This window comes from Eptatretus burgeri, chromosome 3, assembly GCF_056783735.1.
Source record: "Eptatretus burgeri isolate ZD-2024b chromosome 3, Ebu_testis_v1, whole genome shotgun sequence".
NCBI classification, from domain to species: domain Eukaryota; kingdom Metazoa; phylum Chordata; class Myxini; order Myxiniformes; family Myxinidae; genus Eptatretus; species Eptatretus burgeri.
Genome location: NC_140963.1, coordinates 59,721,674 through 59,747,461, shown reverse-complemented (window position 1 = coordinate 59,747,461; position 25,788 = coordinate 59,721,674). Strand labels below are relative to the sequence as shown.

General features: G+C 43.1%; 2 protein-coding genes across 10 annotated transcripts in view; one reads left to right on the top strand and one right to left on the bottom strand.

The window, feature by feature from the left end:
• Positions 1–25,788, top strand: part of GTF3C3 (general transcription factor IIIC subunit 3) — a 185,661-nt gene that overhangs the window by 6,357 nt on the left and 153,516 nt on the right. The window lies entirely within an intron of this gene.
• The window catches only part of COASY (Coenzyme A synthase), an 80,804-nt gene continuing 60,666 nt past the window's right edge, over positions 5,651–25,788 (bottom strand). For 4 of the 7 annotated variants that reach the window (XM_085873620.1, XM_085873617.1, XM_085873619.1 and 1 more), the window contains 2 exons: positions 17,194–17,340; positions 5,653–6,061 (listed from right to left, as the gene is read on the bottom strand). In XM_085873620.1, coding sequence (XP_085729746.1) covers positions 6,017–6,061; positions 17,194–17,340 — 192 coding nt within the window. In that variant the 3' untranslated portion in view covers positions 5,653–6,016. Of the gene's footprint in view, positions 6,062–17,193; positions 17,341–25,788 lie in introns of all 7 variants that reach the window. The other 3 variants (XM_085873614.1, XM_085873616.1, XM_085873613.1) reach the window with 2 other exon arrangements.

Here is a 25,788-nt window from a genome sequence, read left to right as displayed (position 1 = left end):
GGTCTTTGCTCAATCCAATTTGGCTGTCAGATCATGTGACCTATCAATTACTTGTGAATACCCTGGTATCCCCAGGGCTTGGGTAACATTTATGTGAAGTTTTCCCCTCAATCTGTCCAATCTGAGAGATTTTTTTTTATAGGTTTTAGGGTAAGTCCAATATAGCTGCCAAACACGTGACCAATGATGTCACACGTGTGAATCTTTTGTCTTTTTTTTTGTAAAAACATTTTGGGATACTCCCCTCTCTAACTTCTTGAAAATGAGAATAAGACTGCGCCAAAATTAAGCGGACATGGGAGTGAGAATGTTGATACCTCCGTCACTTTATTCCATCCCAAGTTAATGTACAAATGTATTCAGATCTAGTTCAGAAAATAAAATTATCAATATATTAATTTATTTTGAGGGTAAAAAACAGGGGTGCGGTGAATACACGGCCATGGTTTATACACCGGAAAATACGGTACTTGCTATGTACTAAGTTCCAATTCTTTCCTTGGTGCAGTTTCAGACACACAGGTCCAAAGTTTTTCATTTTTTTTCCAACATGGCTGCCACACCCCATGACCTACCACATCATAATTATCATTCGAACATTCTACATGAGTAGTCGCTCCTCTGATGAAAAATTTCGCCTCAATCCACCAAGCGGTTGCAGAGAAAAACACTCGTATTCTGTGTGGACAAACAAACAAACAAATGACCAAAATGCAATACTCTCCTCTGGCGAGGGTAATGATACATCAACACTATCAAGGAGTGGGGGAATGTAGAGGAGAGCGCTGCAAGTTCAGCCATGGATGAACTGAACTTGAATACGAGGGCATTTTCTTGCAGGAAATTTTGACTCGAGTGGATTCGGAGCAGAGGACACCTTTTTGTACCAAATCTAAATGATGAAGCATATTTTCCAAGGGATGATATCATCCATAAGCTTCTGAAGGCAAAGATAGAGGATCTGCCTGAATGTCTTGTCAACCGGTGTTTGAATGTAATACGAGCAAATGGAATGTAACATTGGAGACTCAATGAAATTGAACTTGTTTCATAATTTTGAATTGCTTAATTGTTCTTTTTAATGCTCCTCTTTCTCGCCATTTATGAGAATGTCAGTTTTATGTTTGTAAATTTTTTTTTATCATAACATCATTTATTCGAGTTTTAACTGTCGTACCTATGTCATTTGTGGCTGAACAGTACACCAAACAACTGAATGTCATTTTAGGTCGATAAGCCTTAAATATTATTTTTTTGGGGAAGGGGGTTGGGGGTAGGTTATATATCACAGTAGAGCAGATAGGAATATATATAGTAGCATTGTCCGTGTATGGGTAGATAGCTAATCTCACTATAATAAGTAGGGAAACGTTAGCTTAAGAATTATTTTGTTTAAATGTGCACAATACAGGGAGTGGTGGACGGTAATACTTAGTTGGGTGTTATAGTTAAGGAAATAGTGCGCATAACCTCAATGTCAACCTCGACTGGGGGCGCCAGGAGACTGACTTTGCGGCCGAATTGGGTGGTTGGGTGAGTGGGTGAGGCGCGCCGAAGCTTGGGGACAGAACAATCGACGTCTGAGGAAAACGGGGTTGGTCTGAGGAATTTTGAGGAGGTCGTCCTGCCTGTATGCCTCTGCCTGCTTTTGTCGACCTTCCCGTTTGCTTTGTCTCCTCCTCGTCCCTCATCGCCTGCTTGTGGCTGCACCGCACCTGTGCTTCCACCAGAGCCGAATCCCCTGGTTTTTGTCCCTTTCCCCGTCGGTGACTGAGTCTGGTGTGTGGCACCTTCGATTTATGCAGATTCATTTTTATTCTCGTTTCACATAATTATTTATTACCAATTCCATGTCCCCTTTCTTCCCCACCTCTACCCACCGTTGTATCCCTCTGCCGGACAATCATCCCGGAGTTAGTTTGTCGTTTCGGGAATAAACCTGTTGGTTTTAAAATCTTTAAGGTTCTCATGTTTCTCCTCACGACCCAAGCGCACATTGTCTGCCATGCTTCGGAACGTTGTCCGAGGGAGTAAAAAGCCAGTTTGGCTCATCCGCCCAGCGTCTGTGTTAACTGACCTGGACGCGACAATATATTTTCCTGTCATCACCTTTATTTGCCACATGCAGCGGATCAACTTACCTCATGTTGGAGTAAGTTAAGCCGCTTGAATGGGCTTTTTACCTCCACCACCGAAGGTGGATGGAGGTTATATTTTCACCCCTCTGTCTGTCTGGCTCTGTGAACAGATATATCAAAATTTGTGAACGGATTCAGCCGAAATTTGGTGGAGAGCTTGGGTACGTGATACAGATGAAATGATTCGATTTTTGTGAAGATCCCAATCCAGATGTGGATCAGAGAATTATTCAAGTGATTCTTCACCATTGAGAGATAGGGATAAAATGATATATAGCACAATATGTCAAAGTTTTTTTGGACGAAACTTGGTGGATGAGTTGATTTGGTGACGAGAACAAGCCAATTAAATTTTAGTTCAAGTCCGAATCCAGACCTAGCCTTTCCGTGGGATACAAAACGTAAACTAATCAACCTGGCGGAGGTATGCGCTCCACCGAGTGCCGTTGTGGTTTTTTTTTTACTGCTTCATTTTTAAGACAGTGTTGATCCTGCATGGCTGAGTATGGCCCACAAACTGTGCACTTGTACTTGCTGTGTAAAACAACATACATGTCATCTTTGACTCTGCGATACCTTGGACTTTAGATCAACGTCACCAAAAAGTGGCTCAACTTACCCCCTTTTTCCCTATGTGAAACAAAAATGTTTCCAAAATAGCTGACACCCCAAAACTACTACCTTGAGCAGCTGTCGTACAATGAAGTAACATGTCTCGAGCCCAAAGCTATTGTATGTACAAAGATAATTTGTCAAGGACCCTCTTAATTTGATCAATGATGTACCATACTCTTTACAGTCCTTTGCAAAGAGTAGGTGAGCTATCACCTGCCTCTCCTGCTTTTGAAAATTCCAGGCCTAACTACTGCTGTGAAGAGAATGGCAAACCACCCAGTGTAACCCTTGCCAAGAAACTGCTTTGGTTGTACTGGACCTACATACAGTCGTGGCCAAAAATGGTAGCACAGCCTTTGGACAAAATAACTGGAGTCAAGCACTTCCTACATATCTCGACTGGCAGTTGGAGCACTCTCTCCACTGGCAGCTACACCTCTCCAATTCCAAAGTAAAGGAGAATCACCTGCTTGAAATCTAATTAATTATTTCTAACAACTTCTAAAAGGTGCCAATAATATTGTCGTGGAGCTGCCAGTCTCGGTTAAGCCCCCGGACCCAATTTGTGGTGACGGGCGGTCAACAACACCAACCCGGATCCTCGGAGATGATAACGCGTGCGTGAGGGGAAGGGCGCAATGCCGGAGGGATGGAGGCACGGGGAAGCCCACCACGGGGGGGGGGGGGGGGTAATTAAATAAGGTTAGAACATCCTAAAGTGGGGGGAAGTGGGGTGTTTGAGGGACTGTTGCTCCTGATCCAGGTGAGGTTCAGGACACGGTCCTATTTTTATTTTTTAAATCGATGGCAGATGACATCACTTCATGTTTCTCCATATAAAAGCCATTTTTCCTCAACTGATGGCTTGAAGAGTCGGAGTCTTCGCAGTCGCAGACTCGTCACTGTTTTACAATGTCCTTCTCTTTGTCATCTGCACAGACACCATGGAAAAAGTTTCTTTTCTCTTCTTTTTTTTCTACCCGATTCCTGTCATTTCATTGATGCAAAATCTATAAAGGATTACATCAGGAGGTTCATTGAAGGAGTCAGGTCCAAGACTGCAATCACATCAGATAAACGACTTTAGAAGTGATGTGTGAATGCTAAACGAGGCCTTTTGCACATGTGGTATAAATGTGTGTGTTTGCAGTGACTCGGGTTCAGCTTGCAGGGCACTTTTCATCTTCCTATGCGAGCACAAAATATGTCGTTCAAATAGTCTTTTGATCATTATTTTCAGCATTTAGATGAAAGTGGAAATTTCAAGATTGTTTACTGTAATTGTTGTGTTCGTGAATGCAAATCTGACTCACGGAAAGATAGGAACAAGAAATATCTGTGAATGAGAGGTATCGCGTTCGTACCATTTCCTGTTGGTACATTCTAACTGGCGTTGGCTGTGGATGAATAATACAACACACACGCACAACTTTTATCGAGAGATGTAAAAATCGAGTATAATTTGTGTTTTGGCCCCTGAATCAAACAATATGCTTTTCATGACAGTCACAACCTCTCCCCCCACCCAACATTATTAAGAGTAAATATCATAATTTTAAAACTTACCCTGTACATGCACAAGCCCCAAACATGTCTTTCCCATCGGTGTTCAGAAGAGCCTAGTCCAGATACATGGTCCATTCATTTATAGCGATCCTTCGGGGTGGGGGGTGTTTGTGTAACACACGTCCCTCCACTCGGGCCTTCCACTGACCCACCTGGTCGGGAGTTTGCAGGAAGAGCAGCTGCCCCTTCATCAAGCTGAGAATGTCATCCAAGTCTTTAGTTGTGCAGAGGTACAGATCTTTCTCTCAGGTACTTTTCGAAGTATCTTTCAGAAGCTTGGTGATCCATTCCAAGTAACAATCCTTGTCCCAGGCACATGATACATTTTATTTTTGCCCCAAACTCTTCAGCTTCTTGGAGCTACTGCGCATGCGCACCGAACATTTTGGGGCAGGTTATGTCATTTTTATAGCGGTGTACTGCCATGCTCCTCCTCGCAATGACGACCATAAACATTATCAGCACCGACAAGCACCAACGACTGAACTTTTCACACCCTTTCTTTGTAAAATTGTGACAGTTCATTTCAATACATGCCCCAAATGTGCTGATAACTACTCTATCTTAATTATTTTCTCAGGAAAGCAAAAGACAAAGGCCATAATCTTCCCATCAAAGGCAAGGCAAGTAAATTGTGTGGTCGAGGTGTAATGAGATGCTTCCATGCAATACATTTTTCATTTAAGATCAAGATGGTTAGTTCAGATACAACATAGGCAAGTGATGTTTTTAAATCCTGACATCTCTGACATTTTTGTCATTGCCTCTTCCACTCCAAAGTCTGCATTTAAGGGTCACTTGTTGAAGATCCAGGCTATGTCATAGCATATGCTCAAGGAGTTTTTCCATGTTATTGTGTGAAATGTCCAATATGTCAGCAACTGAGCAATGAAAGAGAGAGACTACCAACCTGTTTGCAATGGCAAAGTGATAGGTCCATAGACTCAGCTTCATTGTGGGAGATTCCAATGATCTTGAAGGCCATGGTTTCCACAACATCAAGCTGGTTGTATTCTTAATTTTTTTTCAGCTAATTCTAAAAGCTTAGTACATCCAAAAGCTGTTTTTGAAAAAAAAAATGATGGAAGATATTATCACTTCATGTTTCTCCATATAAAAGTGCACACATGATCGATCTTGCATTCTATGCTCACACAGGACCAGGCACATGCAAACACAGTTGTGATCATCAGAGCACATGAGCAAAGGTGTACAGGTAAACAAGCTGGATCATGTTGAGAAGATTTATTAATTTTAAAAACTCTACTCCCCCCCCCCCACACACACACACACACACACACACACACACACACAAACCCACACACACACACACACACACACACACAAACACCCACACAAACACACACACACACACACACACACACACACACACACACACACACACACACACACACACACACACACACACACACACACACACACACGTACAGGGTTGAAGACTCATGTAAGAGCTGGATGACAGAAGTTTGAGGGTAAACAATTGATAAGTTTGATGATTGATTCGAAGGAAATAAAGAAGTCAGAAGGACAAGGGTGGAAGAGAGCAGATGAACAAGGGACTAATATTGGCAAGTATCCATAAATCGCATTCAATAAAAAAGTAACAATAGTGTGTTGTTCATCTTGGAACAATTGCATGACTTTTTGAAAGTGCCTCTGAAGCGAGAATATGGCGTTCACTGATCCATCCTCCTTCGCAGCAGGTTCCAAGCTTTCTCAACCTAAACAGCAAAAGAAACGCTAAAAATCGAGATCATTCACAAAATTATCAATCACAAAAAAGTTTTTAATAAACCTCACGAGATTAAATATTCAAACATGAGTTGATTCTTGCATTCAATAAAAGCATACGATTGATCAGCAGAATGTCAAAATTAAAATTCATGAACACCAGAGGAACAGTAACCCATTTTTAGCTTGTCTACGATGAAGTCGCGCTGTGCTTCAGTCAGTCCGACAATGGGTCCAATAACTTTTTTTGTTTTTTCCCCCCCCACTCCTCTGAGGCGGTTCAACAGATCGTTTTGATACTTGACATGATGACTGCTGACGTCGATGCACACAAACTAATGGAGCCCTCTTTTAATTTCCAGGTGGTTAGATAACTAGGTAGTTCACTTAAAATGTAACTTACGTTTGTATGTCCATCACCGTATGGTGAGGATTCAATCATTGATGTTTCCTCATTTGATCTTGATGATTATTTACTTGATTTTAACCACTTGCTTTGAAGAAAGGGAAAGAAAGGGGCAGGGGAAGACAGAAAGTGGGGGAGGAGGGAGGAGGGAGGATGGCAGAGAGGGAACTCCTTTTATATCCATTTTAGTCCCTTCAACACTTTGGATCCCTTTTAGATTCCTCAAGACCCATAAGAACCCTCTTTATCACCTAATGCAACCCGACGATGACCGTCCTCCATTGGGAGATGTGCATCTGTCCCACTCGATTATTCGTAATCTCCGCCACTGAAGGTAGAAGGAGGTTATATTTTCACCCTTGTTTGTTTGTTTGTGTGCAGGATCTCAAAAAGTTGTGGACGGATTCGGATGAAATTTGGTGGCCAGATTGGGTGTGTGTGATCACGCCGAATTGTTTGGATTTTGGTGAAGATCCGAATCCGGATCTGGATACGAGAATTATTTAATTTTTAAAGTGATTCTTCACCATTAAGATCCTGGTGTTGGCGCAGTGGTTAGGGCAGCGACTTGGGATCCAAAAGGTCCTGAGTTCAAGCCCCGTTGGGCCACTGAATTAATACACCAGGGGGTTGACTCAGCCTGTCATCCTTCCGAGGTCGGCGAAATGATTACCAGTGTACTGGGCCTGGTGTATACCCCCGGTTAAAATAGGTGTACCATATCCCTGTGTCGTAAGAGGCGACCAGGGTTGCGTCATGAAGGGCAGCCGGCGTAAAACATGTGCCAAATCACTATGCGGATCATACGGATGATCCGCTGTGGCGACCCCTAAAGGGAGCAGCCGAAAGAAGAAGAAGAAGATTCTTCACCATTAAAGCCGCTGTCACACCTTGACGTTTTAGCCAGCGTATGGCAACGTATCAAAATGTATGTAAAACGCTGGCGTACGCTGGACTATTGATGTTTTTTTTTTCCAGTTTTGGGCGTATTCATAACGAGTTGGACGTATGCATAACGTATTGGTAACGTACACAGAACGTTTCGATAACATATAGATAACTTATACCAACGAATGCTTAGCGTTCACAGCCTATGCCCAATGATAGTCGAACTTATGCATAGCGCGTGGCAGCGTATCGCCGACGATCACGTGGTGTAGCCTATTAAAAGGCTGCGGCTCGACGATTCAAATCGTAACCGCACTAGACATCGAAGTGTCAAGCTGTTGTCACACCTTGACGTTTTAGCCAGCATATGCCGACGTATGAAAAATTTGCCGAATACGCTGGCACACGTCGAATACGTTATGGGTAAGTTTTGTATACGTTAAGAGCACGCTAGCATACGTCGTAGTACGTCGACAAATTTTAAGCATGCTGAAAATTTTTCGACGTATGCCAACGTATGACTCACACGTTCCGCATACGCTGGCCATAAGTTGTAGGCACGTTCTGCAATCGTTGACACATGTCGACACACGTTACTTGTAAGTTACTCATAAGTCGAAACGCGTCGAGGTAATGTTTAGCGTACCCGAAACTTATTTCTAACCTATGAGTAACGTGCTTTGAACCTATGTGTAACGTATCTCCAACGCATATTAACATATGTAGATGTATTTGACGTCTTCCGGAGGACCACAGAACTTACTGAACATGTTACTAACTTACAGCTACCGTATAATGGCGTATTGGCAGCGTTTAGGGGAATTGGTATATAAAAATGTGGTTCACACAGGAGGAACCCGTCAGTGTTCCAGACTCCATATTTTTTGTCCTTCGGCATGACGGTGATGTTGACACTTCGATTTCTAGTGCGGTTATGATTTAAATCGTTGAGCGGCAGCCTATTAATTATATTATATTATAACTGCACTAGAAATCGAAGTGTCAACATCACCGTCATGCCGAAGAAAATAAAAAATAAAATATACCAATGTCACCCGCAGGGTGACCCGTATCTTGCCAAAAAGTGACCACGTGTGACTTCTTTAAGGTCACACTGAGGTGAACAGAGCTGCTATCCACCAGGAGCGACTCCTTGAGGAATATCGACCTACGAGAGATTCCGATGACAATCGTTCTACAGAGTAACCGTGAAAAATATGCTTTTGCCTCATAACGTCACCAAATGACGTCATAATGTCTCAAGCTTGACATATCTAGAAAGCACTCATCGAGGTGTTCAATTTGAGGTACTACACGATATGGTTCCTAAAACTTGAAAATTTGACCTTGGGGTAAAATATGTTTGACTTGAGGCGCTAACCATGAAGGTCAAGGCCAATCGCCACCAAAAATTAATCAGCTGAGCGCCAGACCATGAACTATATTTCCATGAAGGTTGAAGACGATCCTATCAAAATTACTCAAAAAATAAGGGTTTTGTCGACTCCCCTAATTTGCAACAAAGTGACCTTGACCCTTGACCTTAACCTTCAAAATTTTATGCGCTGAAAGGGACCTCTATAGGCCTCTGATATGCGAAGTTACAAAAATTTCCAATGATAACTGTGCTCTGCAGAGTGATTTATACGTGATTACAGACCAAAAAAAAAAAACATATGAAGGTCAACACCAATCGCCACCAAAAATTAATCAGCTGAGCGCCAGACAATGAACTATATTCCCATGAAGTTTGAAGACAATCCGATTAAAATTACTCAAAAAATAAGGGTTTCGTCGACTCCCCTGATTTGTGCCAAAGTGACCTTCACCTTTGACCTTGACCTTAAAAATTTTGTGCACTGAAAGGGACCTCTATAGGCCTCTGATATGGGAAGTTACAAAAATTTCCGATGATAACTGTGCTCTGCAGAATTTTTTATACGTGATTACAGACAAACAAACAAACAAACAAACAAAAAAAAAACATACAAGCTGACTAACATATCTTGCAAAAACTTCGTTTTGGTAAGATAAAAATGGAGTCTGGAACACTGACGCTAAACATTACCTCGACGTGTTTCGACTTATGAGTAACTTACAAGTAACGTGTGTCGACGTGTGTCAACGATCGCGTAACAGGCCCACAACACATTACTCATAGGTTAGAAATAAGTTTTGGGTATGCTAAACATTACCTCGACGTGTGTCGACGTGTGTCAACGATCGTGTAACGTGCCGACAACACGTTACTCATAGGTTAGAAATAAGTTTTGGGTATGCTAAACATTACCTCGACGTGTTTCGACTTATGAGTAACTTACAAGTAACGTGTGTCAACGATCGTGTAACGTGCCTACAACTCATGGCCAGCGTATGCGGAACGTGTGAGTCATACGCTGGCATACGTCGACAAATTTTGAGCATGCTAAAATTTGTCGACGAGCTCGGCGTACTACGACGTATGCCAGCGTGCTCTTAACGTATACAAAACTTGCCCATAACGTATTCGACGTGTGCCAGCGTTTTAGACATTTTTCATACGTCGGCATATGCTGGTTAAATCGTCAAGGTGTGACAGCGGCTGAAGAGATGGGGCCAAAACAATGTAGTACTGTATAGTATGATATTTCAAAAAATGTATTGGACCCGATATGTTCTCGTGGATCAGGCATTACGTGGCGGAGGTATGCGCTCTTCCGAGTACCCTTCTAGTTATGAATGTGATCAGTTGGAGACTCAAAATGTAAACCAGTTATCATTATGCTCTTGTAAAAGGTGCATTTCCTTGCTGTGAATGCAGTCATGATAGTTTTGTGAATGTGTGTACCCCAGTACCAACAGGTTTCATTATACTTCAATACATCAATGTGTTTTATGGTGTGTGTTCATTAAATGTGGACAAAAATGGTTCACCATTTTAAATGTACAGGTTCCAGGCTAATCTTTGGTAATATCTGGAATCAATTTCTGAAGGAGCCGAATGAAGTATGTAACCCTCAAACATGTCATGGTTTTAATGCCACCAGAAAGTTTTTTTGATGACTCTTGAAGGTTCTCTCGTGATGTGTATTTAAGAGAGAGGTCAAGAAAGACAGAAGTCGTTAAGTTGTGAAGCGAAGGACCAAGGGCACAGAAATAATGATGCCATGATGAGCCCATGAGAAATCGGTATGGGGCATTGCATTTTAGAGACCTTGGCATGTGGCAATTTGCTGAGTAGTGAGGTGGCTGAGCTTAATGCACTGCAAGAATTGTGCAGTTCATAAGAGCATCAAATTTGGCACGCATGCTCAGGAATATATATGTACTACCATAGCGGGATGTGCTTACACATTGTGTAAGCATACGAACCGTGTTTCCCCAGTCTCGAGTCGCTAACCTGCATTTGATTATTGATTTATTTATTTCATTTATGGGTGTTGTCCGACAATTCTGTTGTTGTTGTAGTTGTGTTCTTTTTTCTGGTTGATTCGAAGGATGGCCTTTGTCCATCAGCAGACAAAATTTCAGCTTTCTTCATCACCCGGAATGTTCCGACCTTTAATATCAGTCATTCAGTTAGTCATTGGTGAGAAAGAGCTATATATATATATATATATATATTACAAGGAAATTATGCACAGGAGGAGGTCATTCGGCCCATCATGCCTGTGCCACACCAATACCAGATTTAATAAATCAGTCAATACCCCTTCCCTTACTGTGCAGCCTTTTGGCTGCTACACTGGTACCCGTCGTTTCGCCAACCTCGGAAGGATGACAGGCTGAGTCAACCCCCTGGTGTTAATTCAGTGGAAAACAGGCCTTGAACTCAGCACCCTAGGATCCCAAGCCACCACTCCAACTGCTAAGCCAACACTAGGTGAAGCTGAAATTTTGTGTGCTGATTGACATCAAAGCTAGAACACCAGATAAAGCAACAAAAGCAACAGAATTGTCAGACAATCTATACACAAAATGATTTCAGATATTTTCCTGGGTGGCCATTTTCTACGATGGCCACCAAGATGACTGCTGGACAAGCGTTAGTAGTTTGGCCTGTAGTTTCAATGCTTTCCTCGTTTTAATGTCTGCATATAATATATATAATATAATATAAATATTGTCATGTATGGGAAATTTATACATTCCCAGGCAGTGATCTTTAGACAAGTCGTTATGTGGGTAAGGTGGCCATTTTGGAAAAAGGCCAACAAACTTATATAAGGTTGATATATTTACCGAAAGGCTGGCTTTAAAGCCGATTTAAAGCTCTGAATATATGTTCTTCTGAAGAGTATCATGCTACGTAGGATGGTCCATAAGTGTGAGAAAGGTTTCCAAAATGGCCACCTTAAAATGAACTTCATTATCTTTTGTTCATATTTAATGTTGTGGGGCTAACATTTTTTGATGGATGTGAAATGCCACAAATACTGTACATTATTTCAGGTGCTGCCTAGCTGTTGGTGTATGAATAGTTTTACTCTGGTAGGCATTGGGTGGCCTTTCAGATATCTGATGGGATATTACACTTCACATGTTCACGGTGCTAGGATCTAAGAAACCTTGTTGCGGTGGGGAAATATCCAGTCACATTTGGTTTCGAAAATAGAGGAAAATAAGTGCATTCATATTTATCTCGGTGGATGAATATGATTTTATTTGATCAAATAAAATTTTTATTTGATCTCAATGGCAGTGCAATTGCATTTTCTGACAGACAAGGATTTCTGCTACTGGTGGTAGTGGTGGTGGTGGTGGTGGTCGTATGGCAGCTTAGCTGCCGGGGTAGCTATCATTTCTTGAAGCGCGACTGTGTCGCTGATGCAGTGCCCCTCTACCAGTACACACACTGGAACTGGTACTCATTTCGCCGACCTCGGAAGGATGACAGGCTGAGTCAACCCCCTGGTGTATTAATTCAGCGGCCGATGGAGCTTGAACTCAGGACCCTAGGATCCCAAACCGCCACCCTAACCACTGACCCAACACCAGGCTATCATTTCTGCTACTAATACGACTCCATTGTGTGGATCTGTTATTCCACAGCTGTCAAAGCAATTGGCCCTCTTGGAAGTGAGCACATTACCTAAGTTGGACTCCTTCTCTGACAGTTTGAGCTGTCCTGGATATTTTACTATAGCTTTGCTTCAAAGTTATGTCTGCTTCTTCAAGACATCAAGACTTCTGAACATTGTTTCCAAAATGTGGCTTAGTGCAATTTCCATTGCAAAGGCAAGATAAAAGTCTAGATTAGAACACCCCTTCTCTGTGTCCATCTACTTCATGCCCCCTCCACCCCTCCACCCCCATCGATTTCTGTGTCCCACCCTCTCCCATCTCCCCCCCCCCTCCTCTCCTAGCTCCTTTCCTTTCCACAATTATGCACTCTGCCAACAGCACCTCCTTCCCTGTCCCAAACTCTGTGTGGACCTCAAAACATCCGAGGCCTCTTCAAACATCTGAAGCCTGACAAATCTCCACGGCATCGGTCGCTGCTGATAAACCGGACATCATTGCAGGAAGTGGCAGACCAGAAAAGCGTCGTGTTAGTGGACATCTTTAACAGCTTGTTGGAGTCGGGACAGGTACCAAATGATTGTAGAGTAGCAAATATAGCACCACCATTTCAGCAAAGTTCCAGAGAAAAATTGGGGAACAATAGACTTGTTCGCTTGACATCAATTGTGGGAAAAGTGTTGGAGACATGAATCGAGGAACAGATGTGGCAACATTTGAATAATTTCAAACTACATATGTGCTTTATAACTGCAGGCAGTGTTATGGCCAGGTCCCGCTTTGATATAACACCACAGGTAATCAGCATGGATTCAAAGTGAGATCATGTTCAACAAATTTATTGGATTTCTAAGCAGTGACTCCCACTCCGCTCCCACCTGTGTTATTTTACCTTCTCTTCATTTACCTTCTCCCCCCCCCTTCTCTCTCATCTCCCCTCCCCCCTCTTTCTCCCCACTCTCTCAACATGGACCAACTCTTAACCACTCATTCTAACTCTCTTTCCTCATATGTGGTGATTCCATTGGTTCCTCTCTCTCACCAGCCATAGCATTTCAACAAAAGACTTATTTGACTTCAGGGGCTGACTCACTCTGGGAATTTTCTTACCTGAGATTCTCCAAATGGCAAATCCTCCCTTCTGGACTTTTTTTTTTGTATACCTTGTCGAGGCTCATATGAGAGCTAACACACAACACACAGGAAGGGGGGGCATGAGATGAGGGGTGGGAGTGGGAAGGACAAAACAGTGGGGAACAGACATTAGAAGATCTATGGAAGGGAGAGGGATGGGGCGGGGAACATGGGGAATACAACATGGACATTACAGGGACTTTCAGGAAGGAAAGCAGGGAATTTGAAGGAGGTGGGCTTGGGTGGATTATCAGGGGAAGAAAAGATCGAGGATTTGGATGGGGGATGATAGGTGGTGGTGAACAGCTGTTTTGAAGGCCTGGAGGAAATAATGGGATTGAACAGAGTGAGGGAGTTCAGACTTGTTGATGACTAACTTCCCTGCAAATGTCTCTTGCTCTTCCTTTGCTCCAATTAGCTCATCTCATCATATGTTTGTAAAAGTCATCTCTCTAGCTATTATCAGAGAGCTGTCTCAATGCTGGTGAGTCTGGCAGTGTACTCAGGCAGTTTAGCAGGGACTCCAAGCAGCCATTTCTTTTCAGGACTGGTCTCTCACAGCTACTGCCCCTGATGTTAACTTAGCCTGGGAATTTTTCCACAGAAAACTGCTCTCTCATACACATATGAATCCCATGTAGTCTTCAATTATCCTTTCCTTCTTGCTCTGAAACGTGTCTCCCATATCTTCTTAAAATATGGGATTAATTGTGATTAGTTTGGCTATTAGTAGAGTAGTTTGTGAAGAGTCTTGACAAACTATGCCAAAGTGATAAAGCTAAAAAAAAATGCAGATAAAATGTGAATAAGTTAGATTAACAGAGAAAATCAGATGATTCTCAGTTACATAAGTATTCAACCCCTTTACTTAATTACCGTGACCCGAAATTACTTCAGGAGTAAATTATTTGTTTGAAAGGTTTCAAAATAATAAGTGTATTAGGTTTCCCAATGTGTACTCAGTGGTTTAACTTAAAAATTAAGCTCCACCACTTATCTAAAGAATTTTAAGGTGCAACTCACTTGGTCAACCAAGAAGGCAAGCATGAAGACCAATGAGCTTTCCAAAGAAATCAGACATAAAGTGGTGGAGCAGCACTGTTCAGGAGAGGGTTATAAGAAGATTTCAAAGTCACTCATTATACGTTTGAGTACGGTGAAATCGATCATTAAGAAGTGGAAGACATATCTATCATACCACCCATACTCTACCCAGGTCAGGTCCCCCATCCAAACTCAGCAGCTGGGCAAGCAGGAAACTTGTTCAGGATGTCACTCTAAATCCAATAATGACTTTTAAAGATCCGCAAGGCTCTATGTCTAAGATGGTGTCAGTGTTCATCAATAAACAATATCCTGTTGCCTTCAAAAAATTGGCCTCCAAGGGCAGGTGACAAGAAAGAAGCCATTACTGAAAAAGATGCATTTAAAAGCTCATCTGGAGTTTGTGAAAAAGCATCTAATGATACTGCAGACATGTGGAGAAAACAACTATCTCAGAGGTTCAGTCACTCAAATTATTGGGTCTTTATCTCAGCCATGATCTCTCTTGGGCAAGCCACATTTTAAAGTTGACCTTCAAAGCCAGTCGCTGATTGGGCATCCTCCATCGTGCAGAGTCCTTCCTTGGCACACCGGAACTCCTATTCAACAAGGCTTTCATCTGCAGGTTGATGTAATACTTCTCTCCCCTGTGGTCTGGCACCCCTGCCTCACACCTTGCTCAGCTTGACACCATGGGAACCAAGGCCTTCAAGATCATTGGATTCTCCCACAATGAAGCTGATTCTCACACAATGAATGAACAGGTCGGTGGTCTGTCTTCTTCTGCCTCCTTTATGGTCTTCCACCCTCTGCTCTCTCCATGCTTTGTCACCCCTCCTCCCTCTCTCCCCCCCAGGTATTTGCAGGACACATATGGTCCACCAGCAACTCCCTTCTTGCGAAACTTCCAAAATGCAGAACCATTGCTCACCTCCATTCATTTTCTTATTTTAAAATGTTTTTTTCTTTTCTTTTCCTGTTTGTGGAGCAAACTTCCACATTCTCTTCAATCTCATACTTTACTCCAGGTCTTTAAGACAGCTGTTCACCACCATATAAAATCATCCCCAATCCAAAACCATGATCTTTTCTACACCTGTTAAACCAGTTCACCCTCCCCAAAATTTTGTTTCTGGATCCATCTTGTACACCCCTTGCTTTCTCCCCCACCCTTCGTTAACTGCATCCCTTGTTTGTCTGTCTCCATCTATTTTCTCCCTCGGTGCTGTTGTTGATGTTTCCCCCTTCCCTTTCTCTTTCTTTTGTAATGTTGTGTCCTGATCTGTTCTATGTTCTAGTTCTTCCACGAGCCTCGACTCTCTACACACACACAAAAAACCCCTGTATGTATGTATGAATTTGTCAGTCATTTAAAGAAAAGCATTTATGTATCCCGTGTTATCGATGTTCTGGGAGTTTTATATATTTGCTGCATTGTATAGTATTGCCAATGGTTGAGAGGAAAAACTCCTGTGTTTTGTTCTAATCTCCCCAATGTAACTACATAATGAGTAATTTGCTCCTGTGCAGAAAGAGGTACCTTGAAAATGGCATCAAGCAAGAGCATTCAAGGGAAGATTTGCCCTCTGAAATATTGCAAGTGCCAAATAAAGAACTATGTCAAAAAGGATAAAACTTGCAGACCCAGCGTCAAATGTCACTTCTAGGCATCAGAATGAGATTGACTTTGAACCTCTGCATTGTTTTTCAGTGTTCATCATGAGCCTCTGAATTGTCTGGCTCAATTGAAAAGGAAAAACTTCAGAAATTGATACAATTCTTTGGAATAAAAATCTGGCCAAATTTAGTGATCTTGGAAAGCTGCTGTTTCTATTGAACAGGCTTGATGAGGGCCAAGGTGTTGAATCTGCTCTGACTGCACAGAATGCTTTTGGCATAAAACCAGTCATCTTCACTTGAACAACAACATGCCACAAAGAGAAAGAGTTGCAAGTAGTACCAGAGAGAGTCAACCATGTGGTGGTGGAGATGCTCCAAAGGAAAATAGCTGCCCATTTTAAACAACTATTCTAAACATCACAATTTAGAAATTTATGCATTTTTGACTGCAAAAACATTAGCTAAACAATTAAAATGGCCTGCAGAACTAATCAACAAACAAAAATATTATATTTTCTCTGCTTGGCGGCAATCTTGGAAAATGGTCACCTATGAAGTTTTTTTTTCAAGGAGCCTCTGTATCAAATCTCATTTGATATATGTTCCTGAACCCGTGTGGGAAATTTGGTACTTTTATGAAGAAACGCACAATTGTTATGCCATGCCACCTCACTCTGTGTGGATGTGATTTTGGGGCACTATGTTAGCATTCTACCAGGCAGAGAAGCGACATTAACACAATTCTTCCTGTACAGAGCCAGTCAGGAGTTTGTGAGCAAATGGCCCACATGCCTGAACAAGTTTGGGTTTCCTCCAAGTAGCATGCCAAGTCTAAAGTCGAAAATCTGGAGAAGATGCACATAGTGCTCGTATCATTTCCCCCTGTGGAGCTGGCCAGTGTTTTGGGAGTAATGAAGTTTGTGTTCGAGTGGCCATTGCTGGAACTACTAGCAATTATAAAATAGTAAGGAAAACAAAATTTTATTTTATTTTTATTAAGACAGAGCTGAAATATATTTGATGACATACCTGTTGTTGCGTGACTTCAGGATCCCACTCAGTACACAGTACCACATTGGCTTGCTGGACACGCTGACTGTTGCTCCATTGACTGGCCAGTCTATTTCTTGCCGCCTCCTGAGAAAGACCATCCCTGGCTTGGATGCGACGCACAGCCTAAAGAATGAGACGGTCCAATTAGTGACTATTTACAGAAAAGCTTACCATCAACAGAAATCTCAATAACAGTTGAGAGATACTTTTATTTTACAAAGAAAAATAAAAATAAGTTTCTATTCCAATAAGAAAAGGCTTTCTTACTCATGATATATAGTTTGTTAAAATTTAAAATTTTCGTATTACTTGGACAACTGTATCTCCTTTCAAGACCTTTTGACCATTCCTCATGTGTGATGTTAAATATTTTTATCACACAAAAAAGGTTTGATCAATACTTTCTCTATTAATTATTGAAGAGTGATTTAAACCAAATAGGGGGTACCTTTGCAGTAAGTTGGTGAGGACCTTTGCAGCAAGTGCTAGTGTCACGTGGGTTCATGGTCAACATTCCAGTGAAGCGGTACTATTTGGAGAAAATCTCTCGGAATAGCTTGCCAACTCAACACTTGGTGTGTGAGTGGGAGGTTGGGGAGGAGGAATCCACTCTATATTGATGAACAATGAGCCAGAAATGTGTCCATGGATTGATTCCATTCCCAAGGGCCACATTGCTACAAAGGCTTCTAAAAGTTTAGAGGCTGACTCGAATGGTTAACAGTGTATCAGCGAACAATGCATTTATCAGTGGGGTGCATGTTTTGTGTCTTTTACGGACTGTAACCAGGGGTGTAGTGGTGCCGGAGTGCACCAGCTCAATCCATCCAAGGTTGAGCTTATCTCCGCAAGAGTTGAAAGAAAACAAACACCCATATTTACTATTGGTTGAGTTATTGTGCTTTTTTCATGGCCAAATAAGCTGGATAAAAGCTTGCCCCAAAGCTTAGATATATGTCAAAATGTTGGACAGTATCTAAAGAGCGATATTAGAACAATACAAGTTATTGGAAACACAGACCCAGATAAATTGCCGAATACAGCAAGATTCAAAAGCGAGATGAACTTTCCAACCATTTTATATCCAGATTTAATGAATTATCTTACGTTTTACAAAAAAATATGTGCAAAAAAAAACAAACAAACACGAAAAACCTGAATGTATGGAAAACATTGGATGCCAACAACCAGGTGATGTAGCTGTTCTTGTGAAGAATGGTTATGATGTTGTATGAGCAAAGGTAGGTCTATAATGAATGACGTGGATTATATAATGAATCATTAATACATCAATGACGTGGATTCGGGTTGGCAGAGCGGAGGAGCATGTTATACGTCCAGTGCCTTCAGAAAGTATTCACACCCCTCAACTTTTGTCACATTTTGTGGTGTTTCAGCCTGAATTTAAAATGGATCAGATTAAAAAAAAATTGTCACCGACCCACAACAAATGCCCCATAATGACAAAGTGAAGACGTGTTTTTGGAAATTTTTACATATTAATTGAAAATGAAAAGCTGAAATGTCTTGCGACTATAAGTATTAACCCCCCTGATTCAATAATTTGTGGAAGCGCATTTGACAGCGATTACAGCTTCGAGTCTTGGGGGTCTATCAGCTTTGCACATCTGGATTTGGGGATTTTCTCCCATTCTTCCTTGCAGATTTGCTGACGCTGTCAAGTTGTATGGGTAGCGTTGGTGAACAGCAATCTTCCAAGTCTTTCCACAGATTCTTATTGGGATCCAAGTCTGGGGGTTGGCTGGGCCACACAAGGACTTTCATGTTCTTGTTCTGAAGCCATTCCAGTGTTGCTTTGGCTGTATGCTTGGGGTCATTGTCCTGTTGGAACGTAAATGTTCACCGCAGTCTATTGTCTTTTGCACTCTGAAGCAGTTTCTCAAGTATTTGTCTGTATTTGGTTCCATCCATTGTTCCCACTATCTTAGAAGTCTCACTGTCCCTGTCGCTGAAAAGCATCCACATAGCATGATGCTGCTACCACCATGCTTCACAGTAGGGATGGTGTTCGATGGGTGAGGAGCTGTGTTCGGGTTTTGCCAGACGCTTTGCATTCAGGCCAGAGTTCAATTTTTGTCTAGTCAGACCACCAAGTCTTTTGCCTCATGCTATCAGAATTTTTCGCATGCCTTTTTGCAAACTCCAGGTATGTTGTTATGTGCCTTTTTCTCAGGAGTGGCTTCCATCTGGCCACTCTCCCATAAAGCCTAGATTTGTGAAGTGCTGCAGAGATTGTTGTCCTTCCGGCAGGTTCTCCCATCCCAGCCAAGGAACTCTGTAGTTCTGTCAGTGGTCATTGGGTTCTTGGTCACCTCCCTGACCAAGGTCCTTCTTACCCAGTTGCTCAGTTTAGTCGGATGGCCAGCTCGAGTAAGAGTCTGGGTAGTTCCATATTCTTTCCATTTCCTAATGATGGAGCTCACTGTGCTCTTGGGAACTTTCAACACTCGAGAATTTTTTTCCCCTTCCCAAGATCTACGCCTCCTCACAATTCTATCTCCGAGTTCTACGGACAGTTCCTTGGACTTCATGGTAGAGTTTCTGCCCTGACATGCACTGTCAATTGTGGGACCATATCTAGAAAGGTGTTTCTTTCTAAATCATGGCCAATCAATTGAGTTGGCCACAGGTGGACTCAAAGTTGTAGACACATCTCAAGGATGATGAAAGGAAATTAGATGCACCTGAGGTCAATTTGGAGTGTCATAACAAAGGGGTTGAATACCTATTCAACTTCAAGCATTTCTACAACTACTACTAGTTGACACAAGGCATTTCAGGTTTTAATTTTGAATTTATTTGTAAACATTTCTAAAAACATTTTTTCATTTTGTTATTATAGGGTATTTGGTGTAGATTGGTGAAAATTTTTTTTTGTATTTAACCCATTTTATATTCGGGCTGTAACAAAAAATGTGACAAAAGTCGAGGGGTGGGTGTGAATACTTTCTGAAGGCACTCCATGTATATGTTAACATCATGGTTATCTGCTCTGCCATCTCCTTTAATACTCTCGGATGTTTATCCAGAACCAAAGCTTTATTTTCTTTTGTCAACTCCAAGAAAGACGGCAACAACAACAACTAGAGAACTAATGCCAGGAGAGGGAACACCCAGTTTAACATTCATCCAAGGGATTGCACACTCACTGATGGATGACCCTGCCTGTAACACACCAGGATGGTAGTTGATAGCTAGGTCAGGATTTAAATCCAGACTAGACAGCTTAGAGATGAGTGTGCATACTGCTGGGCCATCCTACTAGCTCATACCATATGATATTAAAAACAAACAAACAAAAACTTTATTTTGTAAAATACATAGTTTTGTTGAAAAATGGTGGACAGACACCAACTGATCTGACTTTTTATAAAAAAAAGTGTATTCTTAATTGTGAGATTAAGTGGGTGTGAGTGTTTAGCTTTTGTTCATCATGGTAAAATGTGTGTTTTATTTATTAACTCATTTTGGGGACTCAAATGGTATAGTGCCATGTTAAAACTTGATGTGATGTTATATGTGGCGATGATGTTACGGTCAACATTTTTGTAGGACTTGATGTGATGTACCTGACGTAAAACTTTATGACGTCCCTCAATTTGGCACACACTACTGACTGTACCTAAACCAGAAGTTGCATATTAGTTTTATCGACTTTCTACTCTACAATTATGAAACTTCATAATGGTATAATGGATGCTGATACAGTGTGGATGTTGCATGTTCTCCCATTGGTTAGAACTTTTGCAGCAAATGCTGGTATAGCACAAGGGTTAATGGTGACCAATCTGTTGCGCTGGATGTTGGCTGTGGTCCCATTGTCAGTTTTCTTGCTCCAGCTGTGCACACTGCTCCTAATCTCTCTCCTCTGCAGGTCCTTTTACAGAATTGCTTCTTGCAACATCATCCACTTGCACTTTGGCCCTTCGCGACTGTGCACTTCCTCTGCGTGTAGCTGTGAAGCATCCCTCTTTCTACTAATTTAAAAAAGTTTTATATTACACTAGCAGATACTACCCATTGCTTTGCTGATGGGAATAGTGAGGGGGGGACGAGGAGGTGGAGGGAGAGGGAGAGGGGGAGAGTGAGGAGGGGTGGAGGAATGGAAGGCAGTGAGAGGTGAGAGGAAGGGAAGGCAGATGTGCGGTTGAGCGTTAATTATGATTCATACTGTCTCATCAAAATGCTTCAGCATGGAATAACAGTGAAGGTGGAAACAAAATGTCGGAAATCAATTCTCTACTGGTCAGACAATAAATACGATGCCTGGTGTTGGCTTAATGTTTGGGGTAGTGGGCTTGCGATCCTCGGATGCCAAGTTCAAACCCCCCTCGGCTTTTGAATTAATACCAGGTGGGGTTGACTTTGCCTGTCATCCTTCCGAAGTCGGCAAAATGAGTCGACAAAAAACACCCGATTTCCAAGCCGTTTGCTGTATTAACGCGTTTTCTAAATTGGCGAGCCCAAATCTTTTTTCCGCCTGTCACAAGCAGCTGTTTATAAAGATTAACGTTTGTGAACATATCCTTGAAACATTCATAAAAATGTAACGTCGTTTTTCGGTGAAAGCGAATCAAGGTTTTTGGGTTGAAAACAGGACGTACTACAGTCGGTAATCACGCTCACTCCTGCCTGCCAAATCCACAAAAATTGCCGTGTGTGTGTGTGTGTGTGTGTGTGTGTGTGTGTGTGTGTGTGTGTGTGTGTGTGTGTGTGTGTGTGTGTGTGTGTGTGTGTGTGTGTGTGTGTTTCATAAAGCATAACATTCTCTCTTTCTCTTTCTCTTTCTCTTTCTCTCTCACTCTCTCTCTCACCACCCTCCCCGCCTTCACCCCTATCTCTCTCTCGCTCTCTCTCACCCCCTCCGCCTTCACCCCTCTCTCTCTCGCTCTCTCTCACCCCCCTCCGCCTTCACCCCTCTCTCTCTCTCTCTCGCTCTCTCTCTCGCTCTCGCTCTCGCTCTCTCACTCTCTCTCTCGCTCTCTCTCTCTCACCCCCTCCGCCTTCACCCCTGTCTTTCTCTATCGCTCTCCCTCTCGCTCTCTCCCTCCCTCTCGCTCTCTCCCTCCCTCCCTCCCTCTCTCTTGCTTTCTCCCTCTCTCTTGCTTTCTCCCTCTCTCTTGCTCTCTCCCTCTCTCCCTCTCCCTCTCTCCCTCCCTCCCTCTCTCTTGCTTTCTCCCTCTATCTTGCTCTCTCCCTCTCCCTCTCCCTCTCTCTTGCTCTCTCCCTCTTTCTTGCTCTCTCCCTCTCTCTTGCTCTCTCCCTCTCTCTTGCTCTCTCCCTCTCTCTTGCTCTCTCTCCCTCTCTCTTGCTCTCTCTTGCTCTCTCTTGCTCTCTCTTGCTCTCTTCCTCTCTTCCTCTCTTCCTCTCTTCCTCTCTCCCTCTCTCTTGGTTTCTCCCTCTCTCCCTCTCTCTTGCTCTCTCCCTCTCTCTCTTGCTCTCTCCCTCTCTCTCTTGCTCTCTCCCTCTCTCTCTTGCTCTCTCCCTCTCTCTTGCTCTCTCCCTCTCTCTTGCTCTCTTGCTCTCTCCCTCTCTTGCTCTCTCCCTCTCTTGCTCTCTCCCTCTCTTTTGCTCTCTCCCTCTCTTTTGCTCTCTCCCTCTCTCTTGCTCTCTCCCTCTCTCTTGCTCTCTCCCTCTCTCTGGCTCTCTCCCTCCCTCTCGCTCTCTCCCTCCCGCTCGCTCTCTCCCTCCCTCCCTCTCTCTTGCTTTCTCCCTCTCTCTTGCTCTCTCCCTCTCTCTTGCTCTCTCCCTCTCCCTCTCCCTCTCTCTTGCTCTCTCCCTCTCTCTCTTCCTCTCTTCCTCTCTTCCTCTCTTCCTCTCTTCCTCTCTTCCTCTCTCTCTTGCTCTCTCCCTCTCTCTTGCTCCCTCCCTCTCTCTTGCTCTCTCCCTCTCTCTTGCTCTCTCCCTCTCTCTTGCTCTCTCCCTCTCTCTTGCTCTCTCCCTCTCTCTTGCTCTCTCCCTCTCTCCCTCTCTCTTGCTCTCTTCCTCTCTTCCTCCCTTCCTCTCTCTTGCTTTCTCCCTCTCTCTTGCTTTCTCGCTCTCTCTTGCTCTCTCGCTCTCTCGCTCTCTCGCTCTCTCGCTCTCTCGCTCTCTCTTGCTCTCTCGCTCTCTCTTGCTCTCTCGCTCTCTCTTGCTCTCTCGCTCTCTCGCTCTCTCGCTCTCTCTTGCTCTCTCGCTCTCTCTTGCTCTCTCGCTCTCTCTTGCTCTCTCGCTCTCTCTTGCTCTCTCTCGCTCTCTCTTGCTCTCTCTCTCTCTCTTGCTCTCTCTCTCTCTCTCTCTTGCTCTCTCTCTCTCTCTCTTGCTCTCTCTCTATCTCTCTTGCTCTCTCTCTCTCTCTCTTGCTCTCTCTCTCTCTCTTGCTCTCTCCCTCTCCCCCTCTTTCTTGCTCTCTCCCTCTCTCCCTCTTTCTTGCTCTCTCCCTCTTTCTTGCTCTCTCCCTCTCTCCCTCTCCCTCTCTCTCGCTCTCTCCCTCTCTCTTGCTCTCTCCCTCTCTCCCTCTCTCCCTCTCTCCCTCTCTCCCTCTCTCTTGCTCTCTCTCTCTCCCTCTCTCTTGCTCTCTTGCTCTCTCTCTTCCCACCCCCCCCTACCCCTATACCTCTATCTCTCAACCCCCCCCTCCACCCATATCTCTCTCTAATTCTTGATTTACCCCCTCCCAATAGTGCAGCACCCTCCTCCCACACCTCTCTTGCTCTCCCTTCCCCTCTCTGTCTCTGGACATCTCCGGACGTGTCCGGGCAGGAGTTTGTCTTCGCACAGCCTTGCTCCAGACACGTCTGGGCGGTGTTATCTCTGGGCGGTATTTACAGTATGACTGGTAGAAAATGGATTCCAGACATCATTTTGTTTCCATCTTCACTATTATTCTTTTCAGAAGCATTTTGATGAGAGTATGAATCATAATCAATGCTGCACCGCACATCTGCATTCCCTTCCTTTCACCTCTCGTTGCCTTCACTTTCCCTCCCTCCTCACTCTCCCACTCTCTCCCCTCTTTGTCCCCCTCTCCCCCCCTTAGTATTTCCATCAGTGAAGCGAGGTGTGGTAGTTGCTCAAATATCCCTAATTTTACTTCATAATCTTACCATTAATTCTAATACATCTTTCTTTGAGTTTCCTTTTATTATCATTATTATTATTTGTTTAATTTTTGCATATTGTGGCACGATTGTTACAGTGCTGCCATTTTATATGCTCTTTGCCCCTCCTGTGCTGAGGTAGTTTTAACAAGACCGGTTTATATCACATGCTAGTTTCCCCCTTTATTGCTGTAAAACAACATTGCCAACAATGGCTGAAGGTCTGTTTTTCATTCTAAAAGCCTTCCTTCCCTTGCAATAATGTGATAGGGAATCATCAGGAGACAAAGTGCCTTAACCCTGCCACCTACACCATTATCCTTGCAAACCATGCAAATGTTAAACTGTATGTAATGGCTTACTCATTGTAGACTACTAATATCTGAGTGGTTCTTTCTCGAAGCACATGCTCACTTACCACGGGCAAGTCCTTTGCCCTCTTTGAGTAAATTTTGGACTTGAATATTGATTTTTACTATGCATTTCTGACTACAATGTCACAGTGACCTGGTGATACAATGGCTGTTGATACAATACAGCACGGTTAACTCTTATATTTGCCCAAGACAGCATAGCTTAGGTGGAGTCACTGTATGTCAATGCAAGTCGTTTCTTTCAACTCACATTGACTCATAATTTTCAGTTATCTTCCAAACACTTTTTTGTTCAACTGTTGGTTCAGATGCAAAATAAAAAATAGCAACCATCTGTAAGGGCTGGCAGGTATGCACGGTCGCGTCTGAGCTGTCTGGTCTGGGTTTGAATCCCGACCCAGCTGTGAACTGTTATCCTGGCGGTTTGCAGATTTGGCGACTCATCAACATGTGCGCCATCCCTCAGATGTATTATTGGTTGACTTGACATATGAACGTGTCATGTTGGCCCTCCAGTACTTGATCTCTGTTTTTTTTTTACCAAGTTCCAAGCTGACAGCTGACCTACATCACTTTTGTCCCTCTCTTTTACAATCTTCCCTTGTTTGTCTGGTCCATAACTGCTCACTCCACTCCTTCACAGCCAGCTCAGGCTCTCCCACATAAAGATCCACAATATCTTCTCAATAATGTGATTGGGTTGGCTTCCTCGGATGTCCACTTGCTCTATATCCTCTACCCCTTTTTCTCGTATGAATCGTCATTCCTCTATCATTCAGCTCGTCCATGAGCCATGGCGATCTGTATAAAAAGTATTTCATCCAGAGGGTAGAAGAGTAGCATCCAAACCCCAAATCCTATCCAGGTTCTTCCTGACGACTCCATCTTTACCTCGTTGCTTTCCTCCTGATGGCTCCAATGTTGTATTTGGTCTTTTATTTGATTATCACAGATACAGCATTGATACTGGTAAGTCTTGGCAAGCAAAGTCTAGCTTATTGAGTGGCCAAGTGTTTGGTGGATCAATTTTTGCCTTGGAGCAATGTGGTTCCCAATCCTTTTTATGTGGACCCCTTCAGACACTCCAATAATTATCT